Raw genomic sequence first — 17,505 nt, 5'->3', positions numbered from 1 at the left:
GTGACTGTGATTTTGAGCCCCAAGTTGGGCTCTGTGCTCAGTGCAGAATCTGCTTAAGACTGTCTCTCCTCTCCCTCTGCCCCTCCCCTTTGTGCGTGTGAGCACGCATGTTCTCTCTCTCTCAAACAAATCTTTAAAAAAATAATAAAAAAGAAAAAAAATCAATGAAACCAAATGTCAGCTATCTGAAATAATCAATAATGTTTATAAACCTCTATTTAGACCGATTGAGAGGACACAAATCACCAATATTAGGAATGAAAGAAGAGTCAAAATTACAAATCCTATAGATGTTAAAAAAGTAACACAGGATAATTTGACATTTTTACCAATAAATTTGATAACCTGGATGAAATGGACAAAAAGTTTAAAATCACAGATCAGCAAATTACCAAAACTGACACATGAAGAAATATAAATAGGTCTATGTCTATTTGTAATTTTAAGCTTTCCATTAAAAAAATATTTAGTTCCAGATGGCTTCACTGTAAAATCTATCAAATATTTAACAATGCATACACACACACACACACACACACACACACACACCCCCAATCCTTTACAAACTCTTTTTAAAGATTTATTTATTTACAGGGTGCCCGGGTGGCTCAGTCGGTTAAGCATCTGCCTTCAGCTCAGGTCATGGTCCCACGGTTCTGGGACTGAGCCCTGCATTGGGCTCCCTGCTAAGCGGGAAGTCTGCTTCTCCCTCTCCCTCTGTCACTCCCCCCTCCCACTTGTGTTCTCCCTCTCTCTCTCAAATAAATAAAATCTTTTTTAAAAAAAAGATTTATTTACAAAGAAAGAAGACTACAGCTCAAGATCCCTTATAAATACAAATGTAAAAGTTCTTAACAAAATATAAGCATATTGAATCCAACAGTACATAATGACTAAGTAGAATTTATCCTAGGAATGCATACTTGCTTTAACATTTGAAATTAATCAACAAAATTCACCAAATTAGCAAAATACAGTATAACAAGCATATGATCATCTCATTAGTTACACACAAAAAATAGCATCTGACAGAATTAAATGCCCATTCATGATAAAAAACAAACTTTGATATAAAGGAGAACATTCTCAACTTGATTAACAACTACTACCCTACACTGCACCTATTAGTGAATGGCTAAATGTGTTCTCCCTAAAATGAGAAATAAGACAAAGATGTCCACTCTCATTGTTTCTATTCAACACTGTACTACAGGTCCAAGCAAGTGCAATGAAGCATGAGAAAGACACAAAATGCATAAATCCAAAAGAAAGAGGTAAAACTGTCTTTATTTGCAGATGACATGATTGTGTACACACAAATTCTAAGAAACCAACCAGAAAGCTACTGGAAATTAACAGGAAGAAGAGGTACAGGTCAGCACATTAAAACTGTTCCTATTTCTATCCTATCAATGAACATTTAGAAATTGAAATTAAAAATATAATTTTAGGGGCAGAAAATTAAAAATATAATTTTAGGGGCACCGGGGTGACTCAGTCAGGTAAACGTCTGCCTTTGGCTCCGGTCATGATCTCAGGGTCCTGGGATCAGACCCCGTGTTGGGCTCCCCACTCAGCACGGAATCTGCTTGTCCCTCTGCCCCCGCCGCTGCTCATGCCCCTCTGAGAAAAGTCTGTTTTCAGTAAATGTTGCTCCAACAACTGGCACTTGCATAGGAAAGAATGAACTTTCACCCATATCTCACATCACATAGAAAATTAATTTGAAAAGAATCACAGACCTGAAGGCAAGAACTAAAACATCAAGAAAGCACAGAAACAACCTATGTTATCATGGGGTGATCAAAGAAACTCTCACAAAAGGAAAATGATACACTGGACTTAAGGAAAATTAAACATCTTGCTCTCTAAAAAAGACACCATTACAGAAAAACAGTCATGGTATGGGAGGAAATATTTGTAAATACATGTATCAAAGAAATTGTATCTGCAATATAAAAACAACTCCTACAACTAAATAATTATACTAAAAACAATTTAATTTTTAAAATTGGGCAAAAGATATTTCACAAAAGAAGACATACAAATGGGCAGTAAGACATGAAAAGATGCTCAATATGACAGTCAGGGAATTCAAATTAAAACCTCACTGAATGAGACACAGATAGACATCATCAGTAATGTCAAATGCTGAGGAATCTTTACCAACAAACAAATCTCAATGGGATATCACTATACACCCATTAGAATCACTAAAATGAAAAAGACTGACAACATGAAGTCTTGTTGAGGATGCTGAAGAATTGAAATTCTAACATACTACTGAAGGGAATCTAAAATGGTATGGCCACTTGGAACCGTGTTTGACAGTTTCTTAAAAAGTTACCTGCATACATACAATCCTGCCATTTCACTCCTTAGGTGTATTTACCCAAGAGCAATGATAATACACATCTACACAAAGACTGAGTAACAATGTTCATAACACCTTTATTATAATTGCCAAAAGCTTGGAAACAACACAAGTGTCCATCACCCGGTGAATGGATAAAATACTGTGAATATCCATACACAAGAATATTACTCAGCATTAAAAAAGGACTACTGATAATGCAACAGCAGAAATCTATCCCAAAATTATTACAGTGAAAAAAGCCAGACCCAAAAGATTACATAAGATATTCCATTCATACAACATTCTAGAAAATGCAAACCAATCCATGATGTGAGAAAACATATCAATGGTTGTCTGAGGCTAGAAGCAGCAAAGGATTATCAAAGTTCATGAGGAAACTGTGGGGAATTTGGAAATATTTTGTATTTTGATCACTGTAGTAGTTTCACTGGTATATATATCTGAAAAAAACCCATCAAACTGTATATACTTTAAATCAGAGTAGCTTATTATACATAAATTATACTCCATATGTTGTTTTAAAACTTACACACTAAAAATCTCATTTGTGAATAATGAAGAAAAAAGTGAGTCAAAACGAGTAATTTGGAAGAGCTTTTATTTAAAAATAGGTATTAAGAATTAACAGCTCAAAAATTTCTATTCAAGATGGCAGTTTTAAAGATCAAATTATTTACTTAAATGCATTTAAATTTAAATAGTCCTACTCAGATTGTTAACACTATAATGTGGCTGTACTATAGAATTTCATACACTTTAAATTTCTGTACTGTCCTGAGAAACAGGAAATAGACACAGGTTTACTATAAACTGAGAAATGCCTAAAACCTTGTTTTGACTCTAAGAAAAAAAACAGTTCTCATATGACAATGTATTTATCTTTTAAACTTATTACTTAACACAGCTCGAAACCACCATTACTCCAAGGAAGCTGAAATAAACATTAACTTCTTATAAGATTTTTCAATTCACTTCACTTTTCATTAAAGAAAGTACCTACAACTCAAACTCTGTAAGCCAGTAAAACAATGAAGTAGAAAAATTAAAACAGTCACTAAACTTCTCCATTCATCACAAAATGTACACATAACTCAGTCCTTTGGTGGCTGAACGCACTTGGACTGCATAAACCAAGACACTTGAGCCATTTTGGACACGCCTAGACAGGAAAATTTCAAATGATGGGAAGGCAGCTTCACAGAAATAAAAACTCATAAAACCAAAAGCCCTCTGGCAATGCTTAAGAAAACTTCAGAAGGAACTTGCTACAAAGGACCATGGGCAAAAATAGCCCAAATTATTTCTGTTTAGAAGTATGTTCTACAGAATCCTTAGAGGGGTTGAAATAAAGAGAACAAATCAGATCAATTCAGTAAAGTGCCAAAAATAGATATTTAATTAAATATGGCAACATCTTTATTATTTAAAAATTCAACTGATCAGCATGGTCGTGAAAGTGGAAATTTTTTCATAAAGCTTTTATGCAAAAAACTCCACAGAAGACAAACCCATATCAAAGAGTTACTCTGAATAAACACACACTTTTTAGGGTATTTTGAATTCACAGACATTCACACCACTGTTACCATTCCCACTGTCTATAGATTCACCGATCTGAGTCTCTGATTCTTCATCAATAAAATACTCTCACAGGCCCCTTCTGGCTCAGTAATGTATACTCAGAATAAAGACCCTTTATAAAAACAAAAACTCTTAAGTATGGAAGAGGCGAGAAAGTAAAAGAATAAATGTATGGGAATGTAAAAAATCATCCAGTTATTTAGCACACGGCCCAATCCCAGCAAGATCACTCAATCCCTAACACATAAGAGACTATTATCATGTCATGTAATGCTCAGGAAACACAACTAGACCAGGAATGCAAATGAGCCACATCCACATGCCTCCTTGAAAGCAAGGTGGAGAGTAGCAAAGTCCCTAAGGTGGGAATCTGGGTTATTTTCTATCCTCCATCATGAACTTTTTGGATTGCTGGCATTCAACAATCATTTGGCCTTTCTGAGCCTTAGATTATTATCTATTTAGAGACTGAACAGATGATCTCAAAAGTCCCTTCCAACTACAGTACCTCTCAAGAAAAATGAAAAACAAAAAGGGTGCTTAAATTACATTTAGTTAGTCATCAGGAGTTGCTTAGCCTTGTGCTCAGTATCCTATGTAAATATATATAACTTTATTAGTACATCAGTAATGCATAAAAAACCCATTATTACTTCATCAGATTTGATGGTTTCACATTAGTAACCACACAGAGAATTATTATTTCAAGAAACTTTAAATACATTAATTTTCCTACACAGCCCTATAGGATGTATTTTAATGTCAAAAAGGAATGTCCAAAAAAAGTAAACTGGTTTCAGTGATCATACTATTTATAGCAATTTGAGTTTTGTTCTTCTGAGCTGCTGTGTGTGTTACAGGATTAGAGCAGATGAGTAATCCTGAAGGATGCCATACAACCAACTCAGTACTGCTAGGCTCACTTGTCACATTTTACTTTATGTTTTTTTAAGGATTATTATTTTTAAAACTCAATTTTGTTGTATAATCATGTGAAATATTTACATGGCTCCTAAGCCACATCTATAAAAAGAACTAATTTCTTCCAGGAAGTCTGGCTTCTTCTCTATTCCTCCACACACTTTCAAACTCACAGTCTCAGAGACAGAGAAGAAGGCAAAAGGTATGGACTCCAGATTCACATCTTGAGTGTATGACCTTGGCTTGTGACTTAATCGCTCCAAACTTATTTCCTCACATCCACAATGGTGATAATAATAAAACCTACTTCAGAGGGACATTGTGAGGATTAAATAAGATCATCTGTTAACAGTGGTCGGCTTTGTGGGACCTTGGTGAAGATCAACCACTATCATCAGGCTCTCATTTGAGGCTCAACACAATCCTGAGGTACAGACACAGATGAAGAAATGAACCTAGAGGCGCCACATCACTGGATCAAGGTTGGGGGGCCCAAAGCCAAGACCACAGCCCGTCTTCCAATCCCAGCACTATACCACAGTACTCACTCCTAAGATTCCAGGCTCCTTCATGTTCCATACTCATCGCGTACTCCCTACAGCTAGCACAAGGGAAAGAGAACTTTGTTCCCACCCAGGGCAACTTCAAAAGACTCACTGTATTCAGTGCATTGAGGGTAGTGTCATCCCGAGATGCTGCAACACAGCCATCTTCTGTGGAACCTCCATCACACATCCCTGCGAATGCTGCCATGCTCCTTGGAGGACAGAAAGGGGAAACATCAGCAAAGAATTATGTTAATCCTCGGATTCCAGAGTACATTCTCAGCCCAAACCAAATTCCATTACTACATGCATGATAAGCCAGAGTCCTCAGTCCTGTTTCTACTTTTCTTAAAACAAACAAACAAACAAACAAAAAACAACTTTTTTTAGGGGAACCTGGGTGGCTCAGTTGGTTAAGCAGCCGACCCTTGGTTTCAGCTCAGGTCATGATCTCAGGGTCTTGAGACTGAGCACAGGCTCCACACCAAGCACGATGTCTGCTTAAGATTCTCTCTCTCCCCCTCTGCCCCTCCCCTCACTTGCACACTCATGCACGCTCTCTCTCAAAGAAATAAATAAAATCTTAAAAAAAAATTTTTAGGAGTACCTGCGTGGCTCAGTCCGTTAAGCATCTGACTTTTTTTTTTTTCCTTAAGATTTTACTTATTTATTTGTCAGAGAGAACAAGCAGGGGGAGTGGCAGGCAGAGGGAGAAGCAGGCTCCCCTCCCTGAGCAAGGAGCCCGATGCAGAACTCGATCCCAGGACCCTGGGATCATGACCTGAGCCGAAGGCAGACGCTTAACCAATTGAGCCACCCTAAGCATCTGACTCTTGATTTTGGCTCAGGTCATGATCTCAGGGTCATGAGAGCTGGGTGTGGAGCCTGCTTAAGATTCTCTTTCTCTCTCTCTCTCTCTCTCAAAAAAAAAAAAAAAATTAAGATCCTCTACAGTTCACCCTTCACTCAATCACAAAGGAAAATGTTTCACTTACTCCAGTCCAGTTGTGTTATTTCTTCCCATGCTTTACCTGTACTCAGCTTTTAGTTTTGAGGGCATGAATAAGCTAAAACAATGTGCCACGACAGTTGGCTAGAGTACAATCTTTTGAAAGAAAGATTATAATCTTTTTGAAAGAAAGATCTTTTGAAAATAATTAAATCCTCTGAAACTTTGCTTAATTCCTTTCATGCTATACATCAACTAACCTTAGGTGAGTTAAAAGCGGGAAAGGGGATGAAAAGAATTCTTAGTGGCCACGCATGCACTGCACTGAGGCGGCCTCGTCTCTGCTGTGTACCTCACACACAGCGCAGTTGACCGCAGGATTAAAGTTCAGTTACTGGGGCCTGCCATGGTGCACGCTGCTGACATTGTGGTAGTCCCAGAGACCACTGCAGACGAAGACAGGCTCTTTGCCTGCACTGTGATGAGCAGGGACAGATTTAAACTTATCTTTTATATTTTAGGCATTTGTAGGTTAACAAGTTCTCATGTAGGTAAGCCACAAAAACACCAAGCTTGGGTCAGGCATCAAGGAACAGCCTAAAGTAGAGAAATCTGTAATGGGATTTTAAAACGGGCTAAATGACCCAATCACTCAACTTGTATTTAGAAGTGTTGATAATTGCATGTATGGCTTAAGATATTTCCCTTCTGCAGAGTTCTAAAATCTGATGTGGGGCAAAGATTGAGGAAAAAAGAAAAAAGTGACTTTACCATGGTAAACTTTTTCTCTGACATGAAAACTCAGAGCTCTGATTACAGAGGGTATAAGAAAACAAAGTGAGAGAATGTTCAATGTATAAATAAAATTTCAGGGGAAAGGAGAAAGTTTATTGCCTCCTAATCAATTCAGATGGCCTAATTCAGAGGGCAGAATGGGGAGAATTCCTATTACCTTGCTGCCCTCAAGTACATAAGGAGGTCACAGTCATTAACTCCAGGCATCCAGACCAGTTCCTCATGTTGGGTCACAGTGTCGCCATCTGGAGAAGGGAACGGTTGCAATTCAGGAAGTTTGGCCTGTAAGACAGGGATGAAAAAGTCACAATCAAGGAGCATTTAAAGAGCTGCCTCAACAGGAAGGCCCCGGGAACAGATGCACTAGTTACTGAGCCTCTTTCTTCAGGCAGGACCAAAATAACAGAAACAACTGTAAGTCACTGAAACCAGCCTGTAGCACATTTCAGGATCATTTCACCATAGAAGATTTCACAATGGACTGCTTAATCTCTACTTAAGGAGCAGCAAACAGTGTCAAAATAAACCAGTGCCAGCATGATCCAAAGAGTAAAACAAAAATAGATGCATGTGAATAAAAGAAATTAGGGGGGGGGGAACCCCTCAGGACAGAACAGTTCCTTGATAAAGAAGGGAAAAACACACACATTTCCAATATAACAAGTTTACAAAGAGACAGATATAAATAATGAAACCTCACCTAAGGATATGTGCTAAAATACCAAACGAGCTATCCTATTAAGTTAAGCTACTCTCAAGAGAGTCAATAACTACAGTACTATCAAGGTAAACATAAAAAAAAGACACAGAATTGGAGTTAACATTAAAAACACAGTTGAACTAAATGATGGCGTCAGAAATCAGACCAGCAGTAGCTTGAGGAGGAGTAGACTGCTTGTGAAGGGACAGGAAGGAGTTTCAGAGACAAGAGAAATGCTGCACCTTGATATGAACTGTTACAGCAGACCCAACAGTGTACATTAAGATATGAACAAGTTCACTGTATATCAAGTATACCTCAATAAACTTTTTAAAAAACATTTGAACGACAGTACTCAACAACCAAGATTCTAAGTCACCTCTGGGTTAGAGATCCAAATACCCCTGGCATGTTCCCATCCTTACTCTGCGGGGCAGAGCAAGAGTCAAGCATGTACTACGACTACCACAACCATCAGGGGCCTATAAAGCCAAGCATCTGCAAAACACACATGTTCCTATTGTCTCAGATGATGAACACGGACACACCTGTCAAATATTTTAAACTAAGAGCTACAGTTAAAAAGCTCCAGTGTCCACAGAAACCAGGCAAAAAAATTAAACGAAGCAAGGAGAGGATAAGGCAGCACTGTCCAACAGAAATAAAATGAGAGCTACATATTTCATTTTAAACACTCTAGTAATCGCAGGAAGTAAAACACTACCTCCCAGTCTGGCCTAGCTACATTTCAAGTGCTCACAGCCACTCACAGGCAGTGGCTCCTGTCCTGGGCACAGAGGTATCAGGTGCTAAGTAGTGAGGGGAACCAGGGTGTAATGGAGAGTGCTGCCCTGTCCAGGAAAAGCAACCAAGCAGGAATGAGAAGCAGTACTTGTATGTCCCCTGATTTTTTTCCGAAGTCCAGAAATTTTGATTTTTCAAAACAATCTTGTGGCAAAACAAAACATTAGCAGACCATGGGGTCTTAGGGCTCCCAGTCTGCCTCACAGGAGATCTCTGAAACCTCTAAATGTGTACCAAGCACTGACTTTCTCCAAACAAGGATGCTCTTCTTTAATTTAGTATTGACTTTTATAACATTTAACTGGGTGCCTCAATTAAACAGAACTGAGGTCTGCTTAAGACATAGTAACCATATTGGAATAAAATTTAAAACACAAGAGGTATTTGCATCAAAAGGCCTTTTTTGACCTTTGTACCGAGTTCTGCTTCCCCAGCACCAAGTACAATACCTGGTAGAGTAGCTCTCCAATGGCTGTTTGTTAAATTAGTTAAAAAGTACTATTATTGTGGTAGAGGACAAATCCTCCCCGGTCAAGAGAAAAATAAGCTGGAAATATAGTTAGATAGTTTATAGAAAAAGAAATGCAAATGGCTCTTAATGATAGGAAAACATGGTCAAACTTGCTGATAAGAAAAAGGCAAATCAATGACACTGAAATACAATTTCTCATCTGTCAGAATGACATAAATCCCGAAGTGTGACAATATACAAGACTCTTATTGTATTAGCACTTGAGTGAGCTGCTAGCACAAAGGCAAAAATGGTACGATGTCTACAGAGGGGCATTTTGTAATGTCCTCACATTTCCACGTGCACCTGCCCTTTAAGCCAGGCATCCCCCTTCCGGGAATATATTTCAAAGATACATTGGCAAAAATATAAAAATCTGTATGCTCAGGCCATTCACTACAGCATTACCTATAATAGCACATAACTGGAAGCAACTTAAATGCCCAACAATAGGAACTGGAAGAATGAACTATTCCATCCCCGCAATGGAGTTCCATGAAATGGGAGAAGGAAATGAGGAGTCACTCTACACACTGCTACGGAGGGAACAGCAGGATACATTGTTAAAAGATAAACGGAAGTCGGTAAAATGTGTGTATCATGCTACCACTTATCTAAGAACAGAGGGTTGGGGAATAAAAATAAGGATAAATCAAAACAATAATTATCCATCAGGGAGAGAAGGAAAATGTGGAAGGGACAGAGATAGCAGACTTCTTTGAGCACACTTCTTCCTTTGTATGTTTGACTTCAGAGTTATGTGAATAACTTTATGTAACTATAAAAACAAAATGAAATTTAAAGAACAACAATCTCTTAAAAACCCTAAAGCAAAGGGAAATAAATGCACTAACTATATAGTGAGTTGGTTCCTCTCTAGGAATTATTTCAACTAACTTTAAAACACATATTAATTTGCCTATAAAGCCCTAGTGGGATATATTCTAAGAACAACAACAAAATATTTTAATAGTAAGCGGTTTTCAATAACCATATTATTTGTAGCAGTGTTAAGTACTATTATTCTGCACTATTATATATGTATTATGGGATTAAAGCAAATGAATAATTACATTGGAGTCATCTGAAAATGGGATTTGAGACATGGGGAAAAGATACAGATATAAAAGGAAAGAAAGATAGGATTAAATATAAAACCCAGATAAAAATTTGAATTGGAATTAGAAAGAATCTGCAATATATTTTATCTTCAAAAAAAGGGGGGAGGCCCATATTTCCTAACCTGTTCCCTGAAAAGGCCTAGGAATAGTAACCAACCTAGTAACAATGAACACCCAGCACCCAGTCAAAAAATGTCACTTCCCAATAAAACAATAAGGGCTCCTATGAGAAAAGTTTAATTCTAGATCAACGGCAGGGAATATACAAGATGAAACATTAAAATCATGTCATACCAGTTAAAAGAACCCTACCAAAAATCCCTGGGGTCCGTCTAGTCAAAAGGACACAGAAGATGGCAGGAAGAGGCATCCTACCAATCCCAAAAGGATAATTTAATCATCAGTAAGAATAAGTTCAACTGGTTAGCAGATAACAAATAATTTAAAATCCACTGGTGACTGCTGAAGATGCTGGGAAACCAACCTATTATTTTTGAAAACTGGTGAACAGAAGGAAGGAACTGAGCATTTATCTTGCCTTTCCTCTGTGCTTCTGATAATCAAATAGTTGGTGGTAAAGGGAAAGCTTCCTTTATTCACCTAATAAATGAAGGAATGACAGAGTATCACCATTTTAAAGGGTGGTTCTAAGTAATAAGCCATGGCTGCAAATCAGCATTACAAGGACACACATACTTCCTGGTCGACTACTCAGCACCACCCATGCCAGGCGCAGAGGACTGAACTAGGATGATGTTAAACTTCTAGATTTAACTACTAATTTTCAAGATATGCCAAGGACAAGGGAACAAGTCTAATCACACATAAAGATGAAATCAGCCAAATCCAGACTATGGGACACCCTAATGGACAAAACACTCACCTTCTTCAATACATATATTGAGAGAAGGGGAAAAAATGAGAACAATATATGAATTAAAAGAGATTTAAGAGACCTATTAACCAATTGCAATGCATGGCTCTTATTTAGATTCCAATCTGAACTATAAAAAAAAAAAAAGGTATTTAGGGAAATCTGGACCAAGGGGTACTTAAGAAATTGCTAATTTTTATTAGGTATTACATATTGTGACTTTGTTTTCTGAAAGAGCTCTCTCTTTGGGATATTAACAAATAAATGATAGATTTGTGATTTATTTCAAAATAATGGTTGGAGAGGTGTGAAGGAGAATAAATGAAACAAGTTTGACCGTAACCTGATATGTGTGAAAGCTGACTAATAAGGGTAAGGGGATTTATTTTACTATTCTTTCTTGATTTTTACAAATGTTAATATTGCACCAAATAAAAAAAATTAAAATTTTAATAAGGAAAATACTGCCAATCCGTAAAAAAGTCCTGTTACGTTTGGTGCTCCAAAACATTTCTTTTTTAAAATAAAGCCTCATGAATATATTTAGAATCTGATATAAAATAAATGTAAGTATGCAAGAATGTAAGCATACTGGGCGCCTGGGTGGCTCAGTCGGTTGAGCGACTGCCTTCGGCTCGGGTCATGATCCTGGAGTCCCGGGATCGAGTCCCACATCGGGCTCCCTGCTCGGCAGGGTGCCTGCTTCTCCCTCTGGCCCTCCCCCCTCTCATGTGCTCTCTCTCTCTCATTCTCTCTGTCTCAAATAAATAAAATCTTTAAAAAAAAAAAAAAGAATGTAAGCATACTAAACCTGTTCCTTTCCAAGAATTTTAGCATCTTTTACTTAAGAACCACTTTTTCTTGGTCACAGTGGCCTATGACTATGGGTTTCAAAACAAACATAAAGCCTTAACTTAGAATTTCATTGTTTTAGAATCGTCACTGACTTAATGTTCAAACATTGATTTAAGTTCTCCCAGTAAAGGGTAAGTGGATATTTATTTACGGCTTTTTTGTAAATAAAAATGCAGTGATCTTTGGCTTTAAAAAATTTGTTTCTGTGAAAATGTTTGTTAATCGAAGCCAACAGAGTTATTTACAGAACAACTGAGCATGTCTAGTTCTTCGTGTACGAGAACTGTTTTCCCTCCCCAAACCTTAGTTACCTGAATTGTCCTAAGATTATTCGTAAAAACTGAAATTCAGTGATTAAAGGGAAGTGAGAATTCTAAACAAACAAACAAAAAACAAAAAACCCACTTTTTCTATTATGGCAAGGAAAAAAAAATCAGTAAAATAAACTTTAGTACAAAGATCTCAAGACACAAAGAGGAAGGAAAAATGGGTGGGAAAATACAGTGGCAAGAGAGCAGAGAGAGGGACAGGTAGTCCGGTGGTACCAGGTCAGTACTGGATTCCCTGATTAAACTGTAACTGCTAGGCCTGAAGACACAGAATATATAGTTGGTGGTAGTCAGACCCACCTACTAGGCCACACCAAGGCAAGGGTATACTTGAACAAGGCAGGCATTAAGGAGGATGTCTTCTTGCAGCTTCTTTTTGTCTGTCTCAGTTATAATCCTAGTCCTGAGATGAGACGTGCCTTCTAGAAATTAGATGCCCCTGATGGTTTCTACGTTTTGGTTTTAATATTCCTTCACTTCTTAATTTCTTTCTTATCACAGAGTTAAAATAGGTTCTTAAAAATATGAATGGCATACAAGGAATGCTCAAAATCCAGACAGAAAAATGAACAACTAAACAGACTACTAAAACCTCAATATCCTTACGAACAGTTGTCTGTGTCTCACATCTGTACTGTGTGATGGCCATATGGCTCACTCAAATGATAGCCCATGCCAATCACACTAAACCCACTTTCCTCACAGTTTAAAAATGGACAGTGACTCGATCCATGGCAATGACATATAGAGACTACTAGAGACCTTCTGGAAGACTGTTCCTTGCTCTTAAGGGGAAAAGAAGGATGATCCCTTTTCCTGCTCTCAACATCTGCTATAATTCATTCAAGGTAAGATCCACTAATATTTTAGTGCATTTAGAAAGGAGGAATGCTGCCAATTAAATTATAATCATACTACAGAATGTACAATGAAGTCTGATGTCAGAGATAATAAAATGTGAAGGAAAGAAGTACATCTTAGAATCAGTAAAATTCAGCTACCACCTAAAAAAGAAGGCAGCCGTGGGGGGACAGCTAGGCACCAAGAGAACTGTACAGAAGCTAAGCAGAGCCCTGGTCCTGTCTGACCAGGATGTGATGGTACATGAGATCATAAACAGCCACAGGCAGCCAGAGTTTTCTAGTCCTGCCTGTCAAAGCATCCTGATACAGAGATATGGGGGGGTGGGGCAAAGAGGGCACTAAGAGTCTTAGTAAACTGAATAAAGCATGAGAGGACACAGGTCACAACACAACAAGCTGCTGACCGACAAAGAGCCTAAGCATCCCACCTCTTCTGAAGGGCAGGGGTTTTTTAAAACTTACAATTCAAGTATGTAGTGACCAAATGTCCATAAATGAATGAATGTGTACATGAAATGTGGTAGCCTTAAAAAGAAATTAAAGTTGGTATGTGATACAACATGGCGGCACCCTGACGGTTTTATGTTAAGTAAAATAAGCCAGATGGAAGGACAAATACTGTGCAATTCCACTGATACGAAAAATCTAGAGGAGTCAGATATACAGAGACAAAGTAGAAGAGGGGTTGCCATGGGCTTGGGGAGAGGAAATGGGGTGTTTAACGGGGACAGAGTTTCAGTCTGGGAAGATAAAAAAGTTCTGGAGGTGGATGGTGGTGATGGTTGCACAACAATACGAATGTACCTAAAACCTCTGAGCTGTACACCTAAAATTGTTTAGAATGGTAAATTTTACATTTTTAAACGTTTTAATTTTTAAAAAGTATGCAGTGATCAGGGGAAAAAGAACCCTGCATTTATATAAAATTCCCTAAAACATAACAATGATTCTAAATTGCTGCTTAACAGAATAAAGGGCCAGCAGAATAATAAGAAATAAAACCCTATTGGAGAAGCTACTAAAATTTGCTTTACCTGATGGCTAGGACCAACACGAATTTCCCCCTGGGTGCTGTTCAGCCTCCTGTCATGAAAAGAGCAGATCAGGTTAGCACCATATAGTCCTGCATAAACATTCACACATTTTTTTCAAGACAAACAATTCACTTCAAATAAATGAGGGATAAGTTCCCCACTATTTCTAGCGTTGCCCTGTACATGCACACTCCCCCACCCCCCATACACATCTCTAAAATCTCTTTCCTCTAAAAGCCCCGTTCCTGCAGCTTCCTGTCGTGAGTACCCATACCACGGTTCTTCAGACCTCAGAGAGGTACGTTCCAACAGAACAATCCCAGTACGGGTTTCTTCTTTTCAAAACATTTCACACGCCCTACTGTAAACCTTATTAAAAGATAAACAAGAGAACTATGGTTCCTAGCACACACACGGGGTCATTCATTCATTCAACAAATATTTATTAAGTACCTACTGTACACTCAAAACTGTCCTAGGTGTTGGGGATAAAGTAATGAGAAACACAATACCCCTACCTTATTAGAACTTATATTCTTATCTGGGTACAAAACAAAGAAACAAAAAGTAGATCAGATGATAAAAGGGCCAAAGAATTAAGGAGATGGTAAATGATGAAATATTTTCACAGTTCTTTATACAAGATAGTTAAGAAAGGCCTTTGGGCCAAGGGCGGGGGGGGGGGGTGCAGAGAGAAAGGTAGAGAGAGGATCACAAGCAGACCCCATGCCCAGCACAGAGCCCGATGAGGGGCTCAATCTCATGACCCCAAGACTATGACCCCAGCCAAAATCAAGACTTGGATGCCCAAATGACTGAGCCATCCAGCCATGTCCCAGAAAAGGCCTTCTTAATAAAAGCAAAAAAAAAAGCAGAGATGAAAAAGGTGTGGGGATGAGCCCAGAAGATCTAGGAGGTGGAAGACTTCATCTTGTTTCTGTCTGTGTCATTCCTACTGCACTTGCAAAGCTCACCCTCTCTTGCTTCAAATCCTAGCCATCCCAGGTTCCTTTTAGAAGCCACTGTTTCTGTAAAGCCTTTCCTGATCTCCTTCCCATTTCACCTCACAACTCCCCAAAGTGTGGACTGCCTTCCCCTTTCACTCCTTCATGAAATGCTTGTTGACTTTTTTGTCCCAGGCCTTGCACAGGGTACTCACAAGGTATATGGTGACGGACAAAGAAGTACAGTCCCTGCCCTCCCGGGGCTTCGTTCCCAACTCCTGGTTATCTCAACTCTGAGTCGTGACTAACTGTGGGCGATCTCAGGCCACCCTTTCTGGCCCAGGGACAAGTCTGCTGTGTTGCACAGCCACCTCTGAATCTCCAGCAGTGCTGGGGAGAGAGGGCTTTTACACGGTGAGAGCTGCCGATGGTGACTGGTAGACTTCACTGTGCTGCGGAGTATAACAAAGCAGCAAAGCACCGGAGATGCCACACGGTCTCGTGTTCGTCCTCCACAGAGTTGATAACCCTAACGTTACGTGTGAAGTTGTTAAAATGAATTCTGGAAAATGATTATTTCCTTCAGGTCTAACACTTTTTTCTTTTGACCCAACGGTTTCTCTCAGGAAGAGTCTTATTTGGAGAAAGTGGGCAGTAGATATAACAAAGGAAGGGAGAAGACTCGGAAAGGAAAGATGTGGCCCGGTTCTTAAGGAGCTTACACTCCAACTACCCAGGGAAGTATCATCCATCCCCAAAACACCAGAACAGTTCCAATCACTACACTGGAAAGCACAAAACATCTCAGGAGAAACAGAATACAAAAATGCCAAGGGAAATGATCAAAATTAGGCAGGCTTCACAGGGAGACAACAGTGCATGCAGTAGTTAATTCCCAAAGAAACCTCTGAAGGGGAGCCCATCAGCAGGGCAAAACAGGACTTCCCAAGGGGGGAATAAAACCCTGCAGAGGTGGGACGGGACACGGTGGGAGAAAAGGTTGCATAAGTACAGTCCTTAATGTACAAAGCACCTTCATTTCCCCACTAGGGGAATGGCATGTTGAAAAACAAGCCAAAAGATGGAGTGTTCTAGTAGGTTCATGTAGGAACGACATGCTGTTTTAGGAGGTCTGAGAGGAATCAAACAGGCCAGGAGGCTATTTTAATCATGAATACTTTAAGAAAAACAAGCAGTCAGTGTTACTGACCATTTCCCTTCCAACTCGTTCCTTTCTGTTTCATAACTAGCTATGAGCAAAACTAGCTGCCAAAAGCTCTCCCCTGTATCTCTAAATAGTTTCCAAACGCTTGCCTGCCTACAAGCAGGTCTAGCCAAAATGTGTCATCTGAGAAGGTTTCAGCTGCAGCCCATCCAGTAACTTGTGCCCACAGCTCAACTTCCAGGTTCTTCTAGAAGGTCTATACTATGCTAAGGTTCTCAAGTGGATGCCTATGAAAGCATTTCCCCTTCACTGCTACACACGCACTGCTAAGTCCTTGATAATTCTAGAACAAACATTCCTGGTCTGTTTTTATTTTAGTCTTTTTCCTTTTTTATTTTTTGTGTGGTTTATTTTTTGTTTCTTCTTTTAATATCTTCATAAGCCAGTATTATCATATTTAGCTCAAAAATGTGCCACAATAATAAAACAAACACCAAATATCTTAGATCCCACTGGTTTGCATAAAATAGGTTAATAACTATACAAGTGAGACAAACAAGTGTACTGAGGATCTTAAGAGCCTAAATTGGAAATTGTTTCTCTCATTTTTGTTTCTATCAATGATGGGTACTAACAAGGTTAGTAGTTTTAAAAGCCCAAAATAAAATAACCTTTGAAAATTTAAAAATCAATATTATAACAAAATTATTTCTTAATCATATGCAACTTTTAAATATTAGGGTTTCTTATAGCAAGAAATACAACAAAATTATTTTGGAGGAGGATTAGGATCCAAGGCAAGCAGACAATGGCACTGGCCTACCATTTCCAGGAACTCCTGGATATAGAATATATATAATGGTGGAAATGTTTTTTTAGGTCCAAGATAAAGATAGCAACATGCCCCATTAGAGAGAACTGGATGCATCTGACAGAAAAACTGTCAGCATATGAAATGAAGATGAGCGACAAGAAGTAATAAGCTTTGTGGGAAATAGCCAATACCCAGCCACATCTGCGATCCACCAAACAATCACCATCTCCCCTCCCTCTTCTGACAGCATCCAAACTCTACATTAAACTACATGTTCATCCCCTGCTGCCTCACTGCCCCCTTCTTCCTGCAAGCTCCCCTCG

General features: G+C 38.7%; 1 protein-coding gene across 10 annotated transcripts in view; it reads right to left on the bottom strand.

Annotated features, from left to right (window-relative positions):
* Nucleotides 1-17,505, bottom strand: part of RERE (arginine-glutamic acid dipeptide repeats) — a 427,124-nt gene that overhangs the window by 114,688 nt on the left and 294,931 nt on the right. For all 10 annotated transcript variants that reach the window (XM_064589979.1, XM_054513156.2, XM_054513158.2 and 7 more), the window contains 3 exons: nucleotides 14,260-14,308; nucleotides 7,326-7,450; nucleotides 5,537-5,636 (listed from right to left, as the gene is read on the bottom strand). In XM_064589979.1, the coding sequence (XP_064446049.1) occupies nucleotides 5,537-5,636; nucleotides 7,326-7,450; nucleotides 14,260-14,308 (274 nt within the window). The remainder of the gene's footprint in view (nucleotides 1-5,536; nucleotides 5,637-7,325; nucleotides 7,451-14,259; nucleotides 14,309-17,505) is intronic.

This window comes from Mirounga angustirostris, unplaced genomic scaffold (genome assembly GCF_029215605.1).
Source record: "Mirounga angustirostris isolate CCGP_5_RB_7025 unplaced genomic scaffold, mMirAng1.0.hap1 SCAF_4, whole genome shotgun sequence".
Classification (NCBI taxonomy): Eukaryota; Metazoa; Chordata; class Mammalia; order Carnivora; family Phocidae; genus Mirounga; species Mirounga angustirostris.
The sequence above is the reverse complement of the archived record's forward strand: the minus strand, read 5'-3'. Positions and strand labels throughout refer to the sequence as shown.